Here is a 21,671-nt window from a genome sequence, read left to right on the forward strand (position 1 = left end):
CGGATGACGTGCCTAATCTTTCCAACACATTAAACTCTCACAAACCTGTTTTAAATCTCAAAAGGAAACATGTACCTCGTGTCTTATTCAGTCACGAACAGTTCAAACTGAGATCTCCTGTGTGGGTTTTATTTTTTTCTTCAGATGGATGCTGAGGAAAAGGCAAATGAGGCTGTTGCTCATTAACAGCCTCCTGTTTATGAGTGGCGGCAGATGCAGTAGATTCAGCATGAACGCAATCATGTACTTCTGTGTGAGAAAAGAATAAACTCATCAAGGTTATTGAAATAACGCATGATTGAGCGCCTCAAACAACGCTAGACTGGAAAGCATGCCTGGACCAGTGACCAAGAGCATGCAATGTGGATGATGTGCAGTTTTCTTCAAAATATGTACACTAGTTTTTGACAGAACTGACCGAATCACCCTTTTGTGCAGTGCTGCACAAACAATAAACATCTGGATGTGCATGCAAGTAGATTGAGTTCTATCCATAAAACAATCACCTTTTCCAATTAAGCTGAAAGAAAATCAACAAGATGAAACGTGCAGTTCCTCCCTTTCCATTTTTCACAAAATTTACCATTATTTCTGTGGTGTATCACAAAATTACAGCTAATTTAATTGCTGATGAGGTATTCATTTGGGAGGGGATTCAATGTCATGTCATCGTGTCTTGTTGCTGTGTTTTACGTCACATGGGTCAACATCCTAAACTGTTTCCAGGCCAGGATATTATTGATCATATTGATGATATAACATTATGAATCATTTGTTTGAATACTATGGGCAGCACGGTGGCTTAGTGGTTAGCACTGTTGCCTCACAGCGTGAAGGTCGTGGGTTCAATTCCCGTGGCCTTTCTGTGTGGAGTTTGCATGTTCTCCCTGTGTTTGCTTGGGTTTCCTCCGGGTGCTCTGGCTTCCTCCCACATCCAAAGACATGCGGGTTAGGTGGACTGGAATCTTTGAAATTGTCTGTAGGTGGGTGTGTGTGGGTGTGTCTGTGTTTGTTTGTCTGTTTGTGGCCCTGTGACAGACCGGCGTCCTGTCCTGGGTGTACCCCGCCTTGCGCCCTATGACTGCTGGGATAGGCTCCAGCCCCCCGCGACTCTTAATTGGACTAAGCGGTAGAGGATGAATGAATGTTTTGAATACTAACAAAAAGATAGTGGTGCTGACAGAACTCTTTCTTATGACTTAAATTGTGAAAAATCCAAAGGGACTGCACCTTTAACAGTGGCTCAAGATCCAAGGGTGGACACGAAGGGCCGAGGCGGTGCAGCAGTTCCTTGGTACTGATGACCTCCAGTGGGTGATTTCACAGATGAAAGTTTAAGGGGAGAGATCATCAGCCATCTGATCCATGCATTTGTCTCTTCTAGACTGGACTACTCCAATGTTCTATTCTCTGGTTTAACCCAGTTCAGAGCCTCCATTTGGTTCAAAATGCTGCTGGCATATTACACCATATTACATATAGACCATATTACACTGATTTTGGCCTCCCTTCACTGGCTTCCTGTCTCTGTGAGGTCTGATTTTGAAGTTCTGCTATTAATTTATAAAATTATTCATGGATTAGTGCCTCTCTACCTAGATGACCTAATTAAAACCTACATGCCGGCCCATGCTCTGTGTTCTCAGGACGCAGGACTACTTTGTGTCCCTAAGGTTAAAAAAACTCTGCAAGCCACAGAGCTTTCTCTTATCATGCGCCTGCTTTGTGGAATGATCTCCCTTCATGAATAAAACAGTCAGATTACGTACAGACATTCAAGTCCAGACTAAAGACTTATCTATTCTCCTTCTCGTATATGGCTAGCAAACTGGTGTAGTATGGAACTACAATTCCTGTCCTTATAATTCATATTATTAGCCACGGAACAGGCCTTTGTCTCACTACATCTAAGTTCTGGGTCTGTTAGTGAAGCTCAGGGCTAGCTGCCGGCGACAACTTTTAGCAACCTCTCTGCTTCCCTGTTGATTTACTGTTGGTGAATTAATGCCTCAGGTGCAGTTATTTCGGGCCGACTGAGTCTGCTCTTTTTCTCTCTGTCCGAGGCACTGATCCTGGTCTTGCACCCCAAGGCACCAGACTGATCTTGGGATGCCACGCCTGTTGCACCACTGACTGGAGGTCCTGCCCTGCAGCCTATCAGTGCTGGACATGGACGCCTATGTATTAGAGACGCGAGATAGACTCTATGCTCTTCTGTTTCTTCTGTTTGTAAACAAACTTTGGTACAATCTGTAAAAACCTTCTAAATGGCCTAAGCAGTGTGTCACCCCTCTGGGTCTGGCCTGCTTGAGGCTTCTTCCTCATTATCACCAGACAGAGTTTTTCCTCACCACTGCCACCTGTGTGCTTGCTTAGGGGGGTTGGTAAGATTAGACCTTACTCACGTGAAGCACCTTGAGGCAGCTTTGTTGTGATTTGGCACTATACAAATAAAACACTTTGAATTACATTGAATCAGCCTGGTGGTAAGGAAACCTTGTACATAATTTTTGCCTTTCTACTGAAAGTAATATTTAAGAAATGTAGAAGCACGCGGGTCCGTACCACCACCAAAACCAGACAATCCTGGAAGTTTGTCATGATTAGTATTTTTTCAGTACATCCCCTGAATGCAGTAACTTCTTTCACTGTAACACATCCAAATTTGGATTGGGATTAAATTAGATTAGAGATTAGATAGAACTTTATCAATCCCTTGGGAAGACTCCCTCTGGGAAATTGAGGTTCCAGCAGCATTATATCACAGCACACAGCTATTGTATGGAAGCACACAGTATTGAACAGCACAACATTGTATAGAAGCACACGGAGTATCAAAAGTGAAACTAAAATTCTGCATGAAATTTCACTGGGATACATATGATTGACAAGTTAGTTTTTCTGCAAAAGTGGAAAACACCAAACAGAGTATTTCGTCTTGATAAGACGAATCATTCCAGCAGTGGAGACTGGCCCATTTTTGATAAACTGACCAAAGTGTAAAGAAAAAAAAATCCACATCATAATCCCAATCAGCACAAAATCTGAATCATTCTTCATCTTGATGGATTGATCATTCCACCATATTTCATGGAAATTGGCAGAATAAAAAAAAAAAAAATAAATATAGCAAAAAGCCACATTTTTAATGAAAAGAATGAAAGACCATCCATCTCAACCAGCACCAGTCCCTTTTCATAAAATAAATGATCATTAAACTAAATTTCACAGAGATTACTTAAAAAAAACAACAACAAAACAGTGTTTTTGTTGTGTGGGCCGCTGAAGAGGAGGTACTGCTGGCCCACCACCATCAGAGGGCGCCCTGCCTGGAGTGCAGGCTCCAGGCACCAGAGGGCGCTGCCGCCTTATGGGAGCAGCCTGGGTGACAGCTGTCACCCATCACCGGACACAGCTGTTCCACTCAGCACAGAGGTATATCAGGAGGACGGCGTCTCCACCTCAGTGCCGAGATATCGCCTTTAGACGAAGGTAACGTTCTCTGCATTTATATTCTGACTAAATAGCTAACAGATTTGTTAAACCTTTTCAGGACAGCTGAATTGCTTAGATAAGTACTCACCTGCCTGTCATACTGTAACTGGAGGTGGAGGCGGCTTCTCCCCTCTCCGTTGCTGGGTGCTGTCGCATCCACGCCTGTGTTGTTGCTCTCTCCCGCCAGCAGTACCGGATCCGACGAGCGGAGGCAGTGGCCACCTGGGAATTCGGGACTTGGCGGTTCCAGTATTTCCAGGGTTCGGTGGCAGAGGAGATCTGGGTGGTTTCGGTTCGACTGAGACGGACGTCTCCTACCTTTGAGCCTGCCCACACGACACCAGCGGATTCGACCCCAAATTGTGATTGTTGTATTCATTGTGCTCGTTTCACAATAGTAAACCTTGTTATTCACCTTCCTCCATTGTCCGTTCATTGCGCCCCCTGTTGTGGGTCCGTGTTCCTACACTTTCACAACAGGATATCTCGGCCAGCGTCATGGACCCCGAGGGGCGTCAACCGGCTGTTGAACGGCCAATGGAAGACCAAGGCGCGTCGGCGGCTTCGGGAGGGGGCAATCGGTGAGTTGCAGGCGGATCCTCACCGCTTTCAACCTCTCGGATCGATTTAATGACCGAGCAGCACGTTCTCCTAACCGCAGGGTGGAGGCTCTCGCCGCACAAGTGGAGGCGCGCCCTTCGGTGCGCCGCTGCGGCTCTCCCTCCCGAGGACCCTGCGCGTGAAAGTGACGTTCCACTGGTCGTTCAACGGTCCCTTCCTCCGTCCCCAGAAGCATACATAAGCCCTCCAGAACCGTACGGAGGCTGTGTGGAGACGTGCGCGGATTTTCTGATGCAGTGTTCGCTCATCTTCGCACAGCGTCCCGTGATGTACGCGACTGATGCTAGCAAAGTAGCTTATGTAATAAACCTGCTTCGCGGGGAGGCACGCGCTTGGGCTACCGCGCTCTGGGAGCAGAACTCACGGCTCCTTCATACATACGTTGGGTTTGTACGGGAGCTCAGAACGGTGTTCGACCATCCCAACAGAGGAGAGTCCGCTTCAACTGCGCTACTGTCAATGAGACAGGGGCGTCGGAGCGCAGCTGCCTATGCAGTCGCCTTCCGCATCGCGGCGGCGAGATCCGGCTGGAATAGCACTGCCCTCCGCGCCGCCTTTGTAAACGGACTGTCATTGGTCCTAAAAGAGCACCTGGTGGCGAAGGACGAACCGCGGGACTTAGACGGGCTCATCGATCTGGTCATACGACTCGACAACCGGTTAGAAGAACGCCGTCGGGAACGAGGCGAAGGGCGTGGCCAGGCACGCGTCGTCCCTCTCCCTTCCGGTGCCGATCGAGCTCCGCCTTCCCCACGCTCCACAGCCCCTGCGCTCCGTGGGGTCACAGCTCCCCCTACTGACGAAGCTAGGGACACGAGTAGGGCAACATTTAGGGCACCAGATGCACCGAGGAGATGGACCCACGGAGCGTGTCTTGTTTGTGGTTCCATAGAGCACCATGTGAGAGACTGCCCCGAGCGGCCAAACGCCAAACGCCCGCCCCTAGAGACTGGGCCAGGGGTGGGCCAAAACATTCACGTGGGACACACCCACATTGCTACACGACTCCCAGTCACGATCCTGTTTGAGGATTCAACCCTGAAGGCCCCAGCACTGGTGGACACGGGCTCTGAGGGGAATCTGCTTGACAGTAGATGGGCCAGGGAGATAGGGCTCCCTCTGGTGGCTCTTACCTCGCCTGTGCAGGTTCGGGCGCTAGATGGCTCCCTACTCCCACCAATCACGCATAAGACACCTCCAGTAACTCTGGTGGTATCAGGTAACCAACGGGAGGTGATCGAGTTCTTTGTGACTCAGGCCACCTCCCGTGTGGTTTTGGGTTTTCCCTGGATGCTGAAGCACAATCCCCGGATCGATTGGCCGTCCGGGGTAGTGGTTCAGTGGAGCGAAACCTGCCATCGGGAGTGTCTAGGTTCCTCGGTTCCTCCCGGCTCCCAAGCTAAGGAGGAGGTCCGAGTCCCGCCCAATCTGAAGGCGGTGCCGGCGGAGTACCATGACCTCGCTGACGTGTTCAGCAAGGATCTGGCTCTCACGCTTCCTCCCCACCGTCCTTATGATTGTGCCATTGATTTGGTTCCAGGCTGTGAATACCCGTCCAGTAGGCTGTACAACCTCTCACGGCCGGAGCGTGAATCAATGGAGACCTACATCCGGGACTCATTAGCTGCCGGGTTGATCCGGAATTCCACCTCTCCGATGGGTGCTGGTTTCTTTTTTGTGGGTAAAAAAGACGGCGGGCTTCGTCCATGCATTGATTACAGGGGGTTGAACGAAATCATGGTTCGCAACCGATACCCGTTGCCCTTGTTGGATTCGGTGTTCACCCCCTTGCATGGAGCCAAAATTTTCACCAAGCTGGATCTTAGGAATGCGTATCATTTGGTTCGGGTCCGGAAGGGAGACGAATGGAAGACGGCATTCAACACCCCCTTAGGTCATTTTGAGTACCTGGTCATGCCGTTCGGTCTCACTAATGCTCCCGCGACTTTCCAAGCGTTGGTAAACGATGTCTTGCGGGACTTCCTGCACCGGTTCGTCTTCGTATATCTAGGACGATATACTCATCTTTTCCCCGGATCCTGAGACACATGTCCGGCATGTCCGTCAGGTCCTGCAGCGGTTGTTGGAGAACCGCCTGTTTGTGAAGGGCGAGAAGTGTGAATTCCACCGCACTTCTTTGTCCTTCCTGGGGTTCATCATCTCCTCCAACTCCGTCGCCCCTGATCCGGCCAAGGTTGCGGCGGTGAGAGACTGGCCCCAACCAACAAGCCGTAGGAAGCTGCAACAGTTCCTCGGCTTTGCTAATTTCTACAGGAGGTTTATTAAGGGCTACAGTCAGGTAGTTAGCCCCCTGACAGCCCTGACCTCCCCAAAAGTCCCCTTCACCTGGTCGGATCGGTGCGAAGCCGCGTTCAAGGAGTTGAAACGGCTCTTCTCGTCTGCACCAGTTCTGGTGCAGCCCGATCCTAGCCGCCAGTTAGTGGTTGAAGTGGATGCCTCGGACTCAGGGATAGGAGCGGTGCTCTCCCAGAGCGGGAAGACCGATAAGGTCCTTCACCCGTGTGCCTATTTTTCCCGCAGGTTGACCCCCGCTGAACGGAACTATGACGTCGGCAATCGGGAACTCCTTGCTGTGAAAGAGGCCCTCGAAGAGTGGAGACATCTGTTGGAGGGAACAGCCGTGCCATTCACGGTTTTCACTGACCATCGGAACCTGGAGTACATCAGGACCGCCAAGCGGCTGAACCCCAGGCAAGCCCGCTGGTCACTGTTCTTTGGCCGTTTTGACTTCCGGATCACCTACCGTCCCGGGACCAAGAATCAAAGATCGGATGCATTGTCCCGGGTGCACGAAGACGAAGTCAAAACGGAACCGTCGGATCCCCCGGATCCCATCATCCCGGAGTCCGCTATCGTGGCCGCCCTCACCTGGGACGTAGAGAAGACCGTCCGGGAGGCCCTGACCCGTGACCCGGACCCCGGAAACGGACCAAAGGACAGACTATACGTCCCACCAGAGGCTAGGGCTGCAGTCCTGGACTTCTGTCACGGTTCTAAACTCTCCTGTCACCCTGGGGTGCGAAGGACCGTGACAGTCGTCCGGCAACGCTTCTGGTGGGCATCCCTGGAGGCCGACGTCCGGGACTACATCCAGGCCTGTACCACCTGCGCCAGGGGCAAGGCCGACCATAGAAAGACCTCAGGGCAGCTACAGCCACTGCCCGTGCCTCATCGCCCCTGGTCCCACATCGGCCTGGACTTTGTCACGGGTCTCCCGCCGTCCCAGGGACACACCGTCGTCTTCACGATAGTGGACCGTTTCTCCAAGGCGGCCCACTTCGTGGCCCTCCCGAAGCTCCCAACGGCCCAGGAGACAGCGGACCTCCTGGTCCACCACGTCGTCCGTCTGCATGGCATACCATCAGACATCGTCTCCGATCGCGGTCCCCAGTTCACCTCGCACGTCTGGAGGAGCTTCTGCCGGGAACTGGGGGCCACGGTCAGCCTCTCGTCTGGGTACCACCCCCAGACCAACGGGCAGGCAGAGTGGGCGAATCAGGAACTGGAGCAGACACTTCGCTGTGTGACAGCCGCGCACCCGACGGCCTGGAGTACCCACCTGGCCTGGATCGAGTACGCCCATAACAGCCAAGTGTCATCTGCCACCGGCCTCTCCCCGTTTGAGGTGTGCTTGGGGTATCAGCCCCCCTTGTTTCCGGTGGTTGAGGGAGAGGTCGGTGTGCCCTCGGTCCAGGCCCACCTACGGAAGTGCCGTCGGGTGTGGCGTGCCGCCCGCTCTGCCTTGTTGAAGGCCCGGACGAGGGCGAAGACACATGCAGACCGGCGGCGGGCCCCGGCCCCCAAGTATCGTCCTGGGCAGGAGGTCTGGTTGTCTACCAAGGACATTCCTCTGCAGGTAGACTCGCCGAAACTTCAGGAACGGTACATCAGACCTTACAAGATCCTCAAGGTCATCAACCCCGCCGCAGTGAGGCTCCAGCTTCCGGCCTCACTGCGGATCCATCCAGTTTTTCATGTTTCCCGGATCAAGCCCCTTCACACCTCACCCCTCTGCACCCCGGGTCCGGCGCCGCCTCCTGCCCGGATCATCGACGGGGAACCGGCTTGGACTGTACGCCGGCTCCTTGATGTCCGTCGGATGGGCCGGGGTTTTCAATACCTGGTGGACTGGGAGGGGTACGGTCCCGAGGAACGCTCCTGGGTGAAGAAGGGCTTCATCCTGGACCCGGCCCTCCTGGCCGACTTCTACCGTCGCCATCCGGACAAGCCCGGCCGTGCGCCAGGAGGCGCCCGTTGAGGGGGGGGTCCTGTTGTGTGGGCCGCTGAAGAGGAGGTACTGCTGGCCCACCACCATCAGAGGGCGCCCTGCCTGGAGTGCGGGCTCCAGGCACCAGAGGGCGCTGCCGCCTTATGGGAGCAGCCTGGGTGACAGCTGTCACCCATCACCGGACACAGCTGTTCCACTCAGCACAGAGGTATATCAGGAGGATGGCGTCTCCACCTCAGTGCCGAGATATCGCCTTTAGACGAAGGTAACGTTCTCTGCATTTATATTCTGACTAAATAGCTAACAGATTTGTTAAACCTTTTCAGGACAGCTGAATTGCTTAGATAAGTACTCACCTGCCTGTCATACTGTAACTGGAGGTGGAGGCGGCTTCTCCCCTCTCCGTTGCTGGGTGCTGTCGCATCCACGCCTGTGTTGTTGCTCTCTCCCGCCAGCAGTACCGGATCCGACGAGCGGAGGCAGTGGCCACCTGGGAATTCGGGACTTGGCGGTTCCAGTATTTCCAGGGTTCGGTGGCAGAGGAGATCTGGGTGGTTTCGGTTCGACTGAGATGGACGTCTCCTACCTTCGAGCCTGCCCACACGACACCAGCGGATTCGACCCAAATTGTGATTGTTGTATTCATTGTGCTCGTTTCACAATAGTAAACCTTGTTATTCACCTTCCTCCATTGTCCGTTCATTGCGCCCCCTGTTGTGGGTCCGTGTTCCTACACTTTCACAACAGTTTTTGAGAGAGTGGCTAAATTATTGGGAAAAAAATGTACATCCCTCTGTAAGAGTAATGTGGATTTTTTTGTTATCAAAACCAAAAATTTAAAGCAATTGATCAACCTTTCTATAATCTTGAGGGGGGGACAGTCCCAGACACAAGTGTGGTTCTGCTATTGTTGAGAAATCTAGACACCTGTTTGACAAATAAGCAACAAATTTTAATGAAATGAAGAAGATAAAATTAGTTTTATTTCCTGCTTTTCTGGCATGAATAAGTCTTTTACTAATGGTGTGTGAATGTGAACATGCAGGAAAAGGAAAGGTGGGACGTCACATGTGGTGTTTTGTTCTGATAGAATAAGCAGATGTGGATTGTAAGAGCAGCTTACTGAATTTAGAAATATTTTACAGCTGTCTGCTACCTGTTGGCCCTTTCAGTTTCCAGTAACCAATTCCTGATTTTATTTTTTAACACATGCACACAGCAGAAGCACATGTGAGGTTTTAGGTTCCACCCTGTGTATCCGTCCATCCGTGTGTGAACAAATTAACAAATAAACTAAAGACTTTTGGTTTGATTTCAACCAAACATGGTGGAATGACTGAGGACTGTCTCAGGAAAAAGTGATTTAATTTACAGAAAAATCTGTTAAAAGTTAAGGTCACAGGCCAAGGTCAAACTTTGGGTCCCTTGCTTATATACAGAAGCTATTTAGAATGGCTATTCCAAGGAAGGGATTAAAGATAAACCCACAATTACTATAAACACTAATATGAAGTCATACATCAAACTTCTATGTGATGCATAGCTTAGTGGTTTGCACCGTTGCCTCATAGTGAGAAGGTCCCAGGTTCGAATCTGGCCTAGTACTTTGTGTGTGGAGTTTGCATGTAGTGCTTGGAGAGCTCTGCCTTCCTCCCACTTCCACAGACCTGCAGATTAAGCTGACTGTCAGCGTGAATGTGTTTGTCTGTGTGTCAGCCCTGCAGCAGACTGCTGTCATGTTCAAGGGGGCAGATAGGATAAAGTGCTTCAGTTTGTGGCAAAGCTGATGAAACATCACAGCATGACTGTTTTGCATGTAAGGCACAGGTGTTTCAGTCTCTGAATGCCACTTATGTGTTTTCATGCCAGAGTCAACAGAAGGGATTCATCAGGGCTGTGTACTTGTCACTTTATTTATTTATGTGTGCGTGTGTGTGTGTGTGTGTGTGTGTGTGTGGCTGCAGCTGTCAGCTTGAAAGTGAATTCTTAGTAAGGTATGAAAGGTGGAAAGCAGATTTGTTTGTTTTTTTATTTACTTTAACTTTTAAAAATGTCACATTCATTTTATTTCAGTTGACATGACATCAGCAGTGAGAATTATGTGTCCCTCAAGCTGACGTGGATCATTAAAGGTAAAACAAAGGAGCTTGGATATAGGAACAGTGGGCTCATCGCGCCAAGCCTACAGGGTGATGAGATATTTAGAGGGAGTGATTCCACGTCTTTATTATTTCTACATGCCATCTGTATTGCATTAGTAGATGCCTCTGAGGGCCACTGTGGACTACATTTGTTGACATGGGGCACAATGCACGTTGTTGCAGTATGACAGCTCGTGCACAATGATAAGACAAGAATGCAAGAAGATAAATGACATTCAAAACAATGCTTTCTATTTAAGCGGCGGCTCAAAGCCCAATGTGCGCTGTTGGAAAGACTGAAATGATATTTAATGGAATAATGTTCTCCCAAGCACCTGCCTGCCTGCTGCTGCAGTGAGCGTGCACGTTACAAAAATGGTATGCAGCAAATTCTTCCTCAGCATCTCCCTGCAAACTATTACAATAATTTGCTGCGTACCCCGCTTTTGTAACCAAATTAGAAAAGGGTATGCCTGCAGAGCAGCAGCGCTGTCCACTGGGAAAACAGGCATGGTGCCATATAGGAATGGCAGGTGCTTGTACGTGCACAAAGCCTGCTTTGTTCATTGTTGGAGCCATGATGTGACAATGGCAGACCCCCCCCCCCCCCCCTTCCTCACAGCACAAGTGTTTAGTTTGTTGCATGTGCACTGCAGTGAGAAAGTGTGCACTGACACACACAGGTGGTGCAGCTGCAAAAGCTTTTCTACTCATTAAGGCTGCTCTTCACATTCAATGCATTTACTCGTTTTGGGTTGTCCCATTCCCAGGCCTGCTTTCTCAGCTCTATTTATAACTATCCTAGGCTGGAATGGGGTGTGTGTGTGTGTGTGTGTGTGTGTGTGTGTGTGTGTGTGTGTGTGTGTGTGTGTGTGTGTGTGTGTGTGTGTGTGTGTGTGTGTGTGTGTGGTGTGTGTGTGTGTGTGTGTGTGTTCAGCCTGAACCCCTCCTGAAACACTGTCACACTCTCCTGGGAATGAGAAAAATGCCCTCCAGGTGGGTGTAATATCTGACTGCAGAACTGCTGACACGTGCCACTCCTTCATCGCCCGCGTGCGCGTCAGGAGACCGTTTTCACGTCTGTGTAATCCAAATGCACTCTCACATAATACATAACATTTTAAAGGTTTGGAATCTCTTTTCGGTCAACGCTCAAAAGCAGCAGTTTCATCAGCTGCCCAACAGCGCCCCTATGTGGTCTGATTTCAAACTGCTGCTAATTTTGTCAAAGCTGTGATTGTGTTTATAACTAGTGCCTTAGAATTGTGATAAAAGTTTTTTTTCTTCAGTGAATCAATTAAAATAAATTCATTTTTAATGTCCAAACATTGCCGTTCCAAGAAAAATTAAATGTGTTTTTCCGCTTATGTTTTATAGAAGAAATGACTCAAGTTACAACTGTATTATATAGGCACCTCTATGGATGGATAATAATGGAGCATTGTGTACAGATACTTATTTATACACCACTAATTTAAATACAATTTGTCAAAAACATAAATTCCTGGTGTAGTGAGATACACTGTTGGTTATGTGAAGTGTACTTTTAGGGACAAACATGCAAACATACCCTTGAAATGCAGTAGTAGTTAAAGAATTGTAGATGGTGTCAAAATCCAACCCCTTGTCCGTGTCGTGATAGGTGGATAACAGATCAAATAGGGGATTGCATGTTGGGGTGAAATATGGTGGATCAGGCGGTGGAAGTCATGGCTTGAGACCCAACAACTGTGAAGACGATTGAAGGCTGCAGCAGATCCTCAGACCCTGACTGTCTGGGATTTCCCAGCCTTCACACCAGGCGAAGGATCTGTCAAGGACCTTGCGGTTGTTGATGTGTAACAACATTCCCATGTTAAACAAACCCATGCACAGGTGTATCTAGACCAGTGATGTCCAAAGACATTCCAGAAAGGTCAAAAGGGTTTTCTTTGCAACCACTGACTCCAGCAGGCGATTTCTCTGAATCACTTTGAGCAGATGGGATGAGTTCATCGGTGAGATGATGGTCTAGTGGTGGAGAGGTGATGGCCTGGTGGTTAAAGCGTTGGCCTTGAGACCAAAGAATCATTGGTTCAAATCCCAGCCTGATCAGAAAATCACTAAAGGCCTTTGTGCAAGGTCCTTATCCCGTAGTTGCTCCAGATGTGCAGTGAGCACCTTGTCTGGCAGCACCCTCACATCGGGGTCAATGCGAGGCATTATTTATAAAGCGCTTTGAATGTCTGATGCAGATGAAAAAGCGCTATATGAATGCAGTCCATTTACCTGCAAAACAATAGTTTGCACCATCTGTCATGCTTAGTTATCATGTTAGAGGGTAACGTGTCACGTCATAGAATCCAAAGCACGTTGATCTTGTTTGACTTTTACTTTGGAGACCAAGCATTCAGCACAGTCAAAACTATTCCATTTATTCATCATATTAGCACAACCAATAATTGGCATCACATTTTTACCAAAATTGGAGCAACTTTAACTTTTGACCCCTGTACAAACTGAAATTGAACTTTGTCACCATTTTTGCTGTTTTTACCCCATAACTCTATAATATTCTGTCACAGATAGTCCAAACTATACCTTTTTGGAGTCTTTGTGATCAGACAAACAATGCAGCATCATTTTCAATAAGATTGGAGCATTTGTAAATTTTGACCCCAGTGTAATTCTTCAGTTGACCCCTACCTGGCTGCCTATTGAGAATTTAGGTAGCTAACATGCTTTTACAAAAGAGTGATGTCTAAGGAGTATTTGTGCCAAATTTGGTGCTTTGTTTCACCATTTGAAAGATTCCTCTGTAATCTTCTGTTATTTGCTTCATTACAAGAACGTCTGTGCCGAGTTAATGTAATCCATCCTAATCACCACTAGGTGTCCTCATCTTCTAATGGTCCACTTGTGTTGAGCAGATGGGATGAGTTCATCAGTGAGATGATGGTCAAGTTGTGGGGAGGTGATGGTCTGGTGATGGTCCAGTCAGCACCTCAGTGAACTCAGCTTCACGTCATCATCCAGATGAAATGAGTAAGCAGGAGCTGCATGAAGACAAAGGGGCCGAGTGGGTCAAACCTGAGGCCTGCTGGCTCATTTAAATGACAGAGGAGGCTGTAAAGCTCGAGTGCATCAGTGTTCAGGAGCAGCACCGTTGCTATGGAAGTAAAGATGGAGGCTTTGATCTCTACTGCAGCAGCATTTTTATGCAATACAGTACCGGTATATTGTTTTTAGCATCAGATGTGATTGAGCGGCAAAAACACAGTTACATGTGACGTAGAAAAACCGCAAGTACAAGGAGACATAATCTCCTCCAAGCTTTGAGTGGATGAACTGTGGCTGCCAGCAGGTATTTCTCTTAATCTGATAGCAATTAGTATCCCGGGCTCTGCTGCCAAGGTCTCCTTGCTGTCCCTAGCTGTTGGCTCCACTCATCAGCAAGTCTATTTTTAAATTTCTAACCCTGCTCATCTCACAGCTCATCTCCTCCAAGACCCGATCAAACATTAGCTTCAAATGTTTTTACGCACTGACTCTGTAGACCGCGTGTTTATCATCACATCCCGAACGGCATGTGTGCCACCCGCGCAAATCCACTAATAGAAAAAATAATGACCGCAAGAATAAAATACCCATAATGCTGTCTGTCAGTGTGTTTTTAAGGAAATGTTGTTCATATGGTTTTAATTTTGGTGTCATTATGTTCAAGCTGCAACTTTCTATAGAATGTGGTGGATCATTTTTTGTTTTAGAAGTGAATGTGTTACTATGGTAATGGCCAAAAACAACAAAGTCCACCCAGTCCTGAGCTCTAGAAAAGAGACCTCGAGTTCCCATTTGATCCACTTGAGCATTTAACATGACAATAACTGAAATGGAGAGTTTGGGATTAAATAAGATACATTAAGACCAGACTGTGCTGTTGAGGCTCAGTGGTTTGTGAGATATAAAAAGGAGTAAATTCATTGAGGTCGAAACAGGCAGTTCCAGTCATTGTCACGAAAAAAAAAATGCTCAGGTGGATTAAATAGAAACTTGGGCTCCATTAAGCAGTAAAGCCCAAAATCTGCTCTCCAGGTTCTTACTTTTAGATACAGTGACAGGTGGTTTTTAATGAGGTCAAAGGTCAATACAGGCATTTCTTGTGATTTCCAAGAACAATGTGTGTTGAGAGCAAATTGTAACTTTTAGTCCCTGAGTACTTTAAGACCAGAAACTCTGATGTCTAGCCTCAGTGGCTACTAAGATATATACGAGGGGTAAATTTGAGGTCAAAGGTCAAAACAGGCATTTACAGTCATTTCCATGAAAGATGCTCAATTGACTCAAATAGAAATTTGGGGTCCCTGAGTAATTTAAGGACAAAATCTGCTCTCCCGGTCCAGTGGTTTCATAGATCAAGTGATTTTCTTTCTTTCTTTCTAATAGCAGTCAGTGTTCAGAACAGGGCTTCCTGCTGACTTTCATAAATAAAAGTCATTATTTCCTCTGAATACACATTGTTCCTGAAAATGACTAGAAATGCCTGTTTTGGCCTCTAACCCCAATGAAATCGTCTTTCACTGCCTCTCAGTAATGACTGAGCCTGAAGAACAGATTGTGGACTTAAATTAATCAGGGACCCAAAGTTTGTATTTGTTTTAGATTAGCATATAGCTGGATTTATTTATTTTATTATTATTATTATTTTATATTGTGGTTGGGAAAATAATTTCATCCAAAAACCTGGGAGCACTTTAAGTCATGCATCATAGAAAAATCGGGATAGTTTTCATTAGTGTTAGTGTTTAATGAGGGATCATGGGAAATAAGTGTGCTTTCACTGTGTCACTACCTTAATCATCTCCTCTGTACTGAGTTCTACGTTCAAACAAATATTTCATTGTTACTAGATTTCTGCATTTCTTCACTGTAACATCTGATGAGTTAGGGTTAGACCCCCATAGGATTAGGGGTAGGGCAGGGTTAGGATTAGAGGAGGGGTTAATTTAAACCATAACCTGAGTGCTGCTGAGCCCAGCTTGACCAGCATTGATTTTACTGGTGAGAATATTCAGATTATATTTCAGGGTTCCAAGCCTTATCTGTCTGAAGGCATACTTTAAAAAGTGATATGACATGGATGTAAAAGCCCGAGCCAAATTTCAGTCCATTAAAGGTGCTGGGAGATAAACCACAGCGAGAGACCGGCTGGCCTGAGGACTTTCCTTAAGATGGAAACTCATAATCGCAGCACTTCCCGTAAACAGGCTGATGCTCTCCTGGCCCACTGCAGCTGCTGATGCAGTAAAAAGTACTTTAGTTAAGTACTACAGTGTACAAGTGCATCTCTGACCAATATTACTTACATTTTACTCTCTGCGGGATGCGACGGGTATTATTGTGAGCTCTGTGCAGAACAAGTACAGTTGTATACATAAGTATCTGGAAAGGGACACAATTATTAGTTCTTTGGATGAAGATCCATCAGACTAATGACATGAAGCTTCAGGAGCAGTGCACAGTGTGTGGTGCACCACTGATCCACTGATTTTCTGAAAAACCTTTCAATTCATTTTTCTGAAATTTGGTACCCACAATGTCTGGTCAAGCTAAGTTGGACTTAATCCCTGAGGGCCCCCCAAGGGCCCACGAGAAGGGCAAAAAAAGCCATTAGAATCCCTTGGGAAGACTCCCTCAGGGAAACTGAGGTTCCAGCAGCATTCTATAGCAGCACGCAGGGTAAGAAGCATCTAGAGCATCAAAAGTGAAAGAAAATAAACAATTTGCAAATATAAATAGCAGCAGAAATGAATAAATTACTCACACTGTTGAATTTATTGCAGAAAAACTGTTCAATACTTTGTTACTTTAAAAAAAAAATTCATATAAAGACTCCTTGGGGGGCACTCTACAGAGAAAAAATGTAATTGTCTTTGCTCTGAAAGGGGGGGCAAAAATTGACATTTTGCATACATCTTAATTTATAGGTGAAAAAGTGCTTGACATTTTTCCTTGGTTCTACATAGTATAGATTCCTTGAATCAGCTTCTTCCTCCACCAAAATTGTCACTGACTGTGAACCATTAATGCCACTTTCCCCATATTTGATCAATATTACTCTTTGTTTGTTCAAAAACATCAGGGTCCCTTGACCCTGTGTTTGTAATGTTGCCTCTGCACATCACTGCAATGAAGTTAAAAAAAAAACAATCAATTTGTAGTGTAGACTTCAAAATATCACATTAACAATTTAGGAATCGCAGCTATTTGCAGGCACCATAAGCAAATGGCCAAACTAAATATGCAGATTATTTTTAAATACCGTAACCCATCTCTTTCACAACCAGTTTTCTTGTGATAAATCAGCGGACAGAAACTTGAACATTTCCAATTCACTGTATACAGTGCATGTGGAATGTATTCACAGTGCTTCACTTTTTCCACATTTTGTTATGTTATAGCCTTATTCCAAAATGGAGTAAATTCATTTTTTCCCCTCAAAATTCTACTCACTATACCCCATAATGACAACATGAAAAAAGTTTTTTGAAATTTTTGCAAATGTGGAAAAGTGAAACGCTCTGAATACTTTATACTGTATGTCTTCAGCTTCACAGCAGTCATTACGAAATGCAAACATTGTGGTATTGTCTTTTAAATCTGTCTGGAGAAGGTATAGTTCTCAAAAACTAAGGGACTGTGCAAGAAGGTGAAGAGTGAAGGAAGCCACCAAGGTACCGCCAACGGCTCTGGAGCAGTTATAGGCTTTTGTGGCTGGTATTGGAGAAACTGTGGATAGTGCAACATTTGTTTATGGGGGGGGGGGGGTACTTTTGGGTGACTTATATGGTGATTTGTTACTAAATAAATAAATTGATTTGAATTAATACTGTATGTAACGCCAAGCTGTGCTGTTTGTACTGATGTCTTTGACATACTATGTCATCTGAGCAGCATAATAGCAATGTGGAGATGCGGAGGATGTTTGAGGTACCTGCTGCCTCCGGCACCTAGACACTGACAGCAGGTGTCTGACTTTCCATGTACTTTTTGTGTTTCGTGTGTAGTGGTGTTTGTTATGACTGTTTCTGCAGCTGTGAAGACAACAGGAGAGATCTCTATAAATAATGTGATTATCGAGGAGTAGTGAAGAGCAGAGGAGCAAGACAAAATGGAAAGAGGGGGAGAGAGAGAGAGAGAGAGAGAGAGAGAGGAAAAGAATGGGGTCATGAAAGGAGGGGATGAGAGAGGAGGAAAAGTAGGAAGATAGGATGCAGCAGCAGCAGTAAATGCAGCATAATTATCCAGGGCTGCTTGGTTACCTTCCAAACAAAGCTGCTGATTTGCTGAGTAAAAGAAGAGGTGGGGCGAAAGGAGGGAAAAGAGGAGGGAGGCAGGGAGGACAGAAAGAGATGAGTGGAGTGATTGCACCCAGTTCCACACACACTCGAGGCTCAGTCTCCCTTGGAGACAGTGACAGTGACAGGCATGACAGGGCAGCAGTAGAGAAACCACTAAGCTGTTCTTCGACTGAGCGGTGTCTCACTACAGACAGACAGAGTGGGAGAAGGAGAGCGAGGGGGCTGAGTCTCGGGAAAGGGGTGCTAGGTGGGAAGAAGGCAGAAGAGTTGGCAGATCTTTGAGGAAGGGGGTGGGGTGGGGGGTGGGGGGGTTCATCGAGGAGAACGAAGAGGAAGAAGAAGAAGAAGAAGTGGAGGAGTTAGTGAGTGTGAGAATGCAAGGGGAGAACTGGAGGAGCTGCTGAGTGTGCAGGCTCACACACACAGACACACACACACGCTCGTGTCCCAGGGAAGGACAGTGCGTTTTGCTCCCAGTGGAGGATGAAGAAGCACTCAGCCCGAGTGGCTCCTCTAAGCTCGTACAGCACTCAGGTCCTGACCTGCCCCATCTCTGAAGGTAAACCAAGAGAGGTAGAAGTCAAAATTCCCTGTACCCTGTACCATCTATGCATGTGTGAGCATGAAGTTAAAAAGGCGTAAAAAAAAAAAGAAAAAGAAAAAAAAGAAGTGACGCTCTTTCAATTACTTGACCAACTTTGACATATTGTCCCACAGGGCACCAAGTTTGCTGCCGTGTGGAGTGTCCAGGTGTTTATGAATAGCAGTGTGCTTTGAGGACTTTGAGCATGTGTGCAAAATCTGCAAAGGCCAGCAAATCTAATGGAGTTTCATTTTTACTGTTGTCAGTGTCATAGTGATTGGTTTCCTCTGGATGGAGCAAAAAGTAAGTTGTGGCGTCACAGAAAGATGCGTTATTCAGAGTTAGTGCATCCTGCCTGCAGGGTTGAGGTTCTGCATGAGCCGCAGCAGCATCGTGTGTTTGTCTCCACCTGCCACATTTGACCCAACACGGATGTCAACTCATAGACAGGTCAGCTACTTTTAGATGTGTTATAATAAAATTTAAAGTAACAGAACAAACAAATGCACTCGTCACACAGAACCATCCACACATCCTTGACTCTGATTTGGTGTTGTGGTGCATCCGTTGTCACTGCCAGTGATAAACCAGTAACAGGATTAGCCTGTAAAGTGTAATGATATGCAGTATTGTGACAGTCAAGGCCATAAGTATTTGGATAATAATGCAATTTTATTTATCTTTTTTATTTTGCCTCCATACACCACCACAATGGATTTGAAAAGAAACAATCAAGATGTTCTTGCAGTATAGAACTTCAGGTTCAATTAATGGGGTTTTTAATGAAAATATCATCCTAACCATTTAGGAATATGTGCTTTGTATACGGGTGATTCTTTAACTACGGGCACTATTGGCCTTGTAAATGTAATTTCCACCACACCATTGCCTTACAATATAAAGCGCCTTGGGGCAACTGTTTGTTGTGATTTGGCGCTATATACATGTGCTCTGATGTCACTGTTTATCTCCATAGAAACTACCCAAACAATCTTTCATACAAACTGTTTAGGGACATTACAGTGTTGTGGTGGAAATTACGGCAATAGTGTGGGACAACTACATTTTGTTTAAAAAAAATCACAACAGTTGTATGACATTGAATACCCCAATTATGTTTTGATTATTTTACTGATATTTTATTCAGAGATATTTTAAAACATTAGAAAAAACATTTCTTTACCATTCATTTTTATCATTGAAGATCAAAAGTCTGGGTGTGGGACAAGTACAAAACGGCAATATTTGCATATAATGATGCTGAAAAAAGGTGAAAAAGTCATCATAGACTACTAGAACAAATTTCTTAACACACTTTCATTGTAAAGATAACTATAAAAGTGTGAAATTTCCCCTTTTTTCTGTTTTTCATACAATATGATCAAAGGACATAATAAGTGCCCGTAGTCTAAGAATCACCCATACATAAAAAGAATGTCCTATATAGGCCGTGAGGCTAGTTCCTGTTGGTGCTGATCTCTGGATTCCACTGGATGAGAGCCCAGTCCTGTGCACATTATTTCCCCAGTCATGGACTGTACCCATTTACAGCTGGGTGGACTGAGATGATACCAATGAAGTGTCTTGTCCAAAGACTCTGACAGGGACCGTGAGCAGGACTCAAACCCAGGTCTGCATATTTGCAACCCAACAACTTATCCCACTAAGCTATCTGCACTTCATACAGAAAAGACAACAGATTATTCTGGTTGAGATAAAGTCAGGTGTAGCTTTTTTCTTGTTGTTGTTGGTTGGTTTACTTAAAGTGAATTCTGAAGGTGAACTGTATTTACACTTGGCTTTTCCATTTGATGCAATTTTCCCACTTCTTTAAACTTTAGGCCACCACTTACACTGCAAAAGCTGTCCCTCTCAAAATAAGACAAATAATCCAAAATCTAGTCAAATTGTCTTGTATTTAAAAAAAAAAAATCTGCCAATGGGGTAAGAAAAATTTACTTGGTTAGAATTCTCAAAACTAGCAAAAGCTCTAGGCACTGAATAATTAAAATGTGCCTTAAAACTAGACAGAATTCTTATTTTAAGATTAGCCTCTGTCTTAAAATAAGGAAAACAATCTTATTCCTTTGCTTAGATGATTTGAAATCTATTGCCTTTCCTTGTTACTGGTTAAATACAGCTTGATATTAGCTGGAAACATTTATTAAAAAAAGTGAGATGCATGTTCCCAAATTAAGGCATTTTTTCGTATGTAAAAAATGCTTGACAAGATTATTTTTTCTATTTAGGCAAAAATTAAGTCAAATTTTTTTTAAACATGTCTTTTTTTACTTTCTTAGATATCAGTTTTTGCATTGTACCCACCAGGAGTACAAAGTGATGCAGGCAGCAGATTGGGACAGAATTCACTGCATTCTGTTACTTTTTCTACTCCAGTTGACGATGGCAAGAAAATCTTATGATGTCATGCTATTTTCTTTGTGACATTTTAGTCAGCATCAACACTGCTATTAAGAGATAAGAATTTTAGCTGCAGGATGTGATTTTATGTGGTGGACGTTATAATATTTCTGCATCTTGGCACTGGATCGGTCTGTCAAGGCTTTTAACTCAGGTAAATCAGATTCACATGCAGCTTAAAGTCGGGGTTCTGCATCAAGAAAAGTAAATACAAAGAAGTTGCTTCCCTCTGCGTCTTTTTCTCTGTCAGGTCTTATTTTTTCAGGAAGCACGTATGCACATTTGCTTGATTAAAAAGCTTCACGGGGACACAGTGTAATTTACTAAATGATCCCGGGGAAAAGATAAACTGTCTTTCACAGTTTGGATTGGTTCCCAGCAGGAATACAAAGTAAACCCATGGTTTTCGTGAGAGGATAATGATGTCTATAATGCAATCAAATGAACTAACCAACAAGTCAGGTCTGGCAGCATGCGCTGGTTCGCTTTATCCACCACCCCATGGAGCCACCTTGGGTGGTTGGATAGCAACCACCCAGAAAGACAACCAGTCACTCCCCATCTCTCAAAAGTATCCATCTATCTACTGCAGCCAGGTGAAATGTGAGCATCTTCTCAGCATTCTCCCACCGCTGGGGTCATCAACACTGAGACACCTGCATGCTGGATCATACCCAAAGAAACCCACAACAAGACCAGAATGTCACAGTTGATGTTCCCTCACCATGCAAGTCCTACTCCTCAATTGAGCCTCCCAAAGTACAACCCCAACTCAGAAAAAGTTCAGATGATATGAAAAAAAGGCAGTGATCCTGACATTTACC

At 45.9% G+C, this 21,671-nt stretch overlaps 1 protein-coding gene across 2 annotated transcripts in view; it reads left to right on the forward strand.

The window, feature by feature from the left end:
• The window catches only part of slc35f4 (solute carrier family 35 member F4), a 37,829-nt gene that overhangs the window by 8,983 nt on the left and 7,175 nt on the right, over nucleotides 1-21,671 (forward strand). Inside the window, exon 1 of one of the 2 annotated variants that reach the window (XM_034159442.1) lies at nucleotides 18,171-18,402. The exons of the other annotated variant lie outside the window; for it this stretch is intronic. Within the exon in view, the coding sequence (XP_034015333.1) occupies nucleotides 18,327-18,402 (76 nt within the window). The 5' untranslated portion in view covers nucleotides 18,171-18,326. Of the gene's footprint in view, nucleotides 1-18,170; nucleotides 18,403-21,671 lie in introns of those variants that run through there. 2 annotated transcript variants of the gene reach the window in all.

The sequence above is a fragment of the Thalassophryne amazonica genome, chromosome 19 (genome assembly GCF_902500255.1).
Source record: "Thalassophryne amazonica chromosome 19, fThaAma1.1, whole genome shotgun sequence".
NCBI lineage: Eukaryota > Metazoa > Chordata > Actinopteri > Batrachoidiformes > Batrachoididae > Thalassophryne > Thalassophryne amazonica.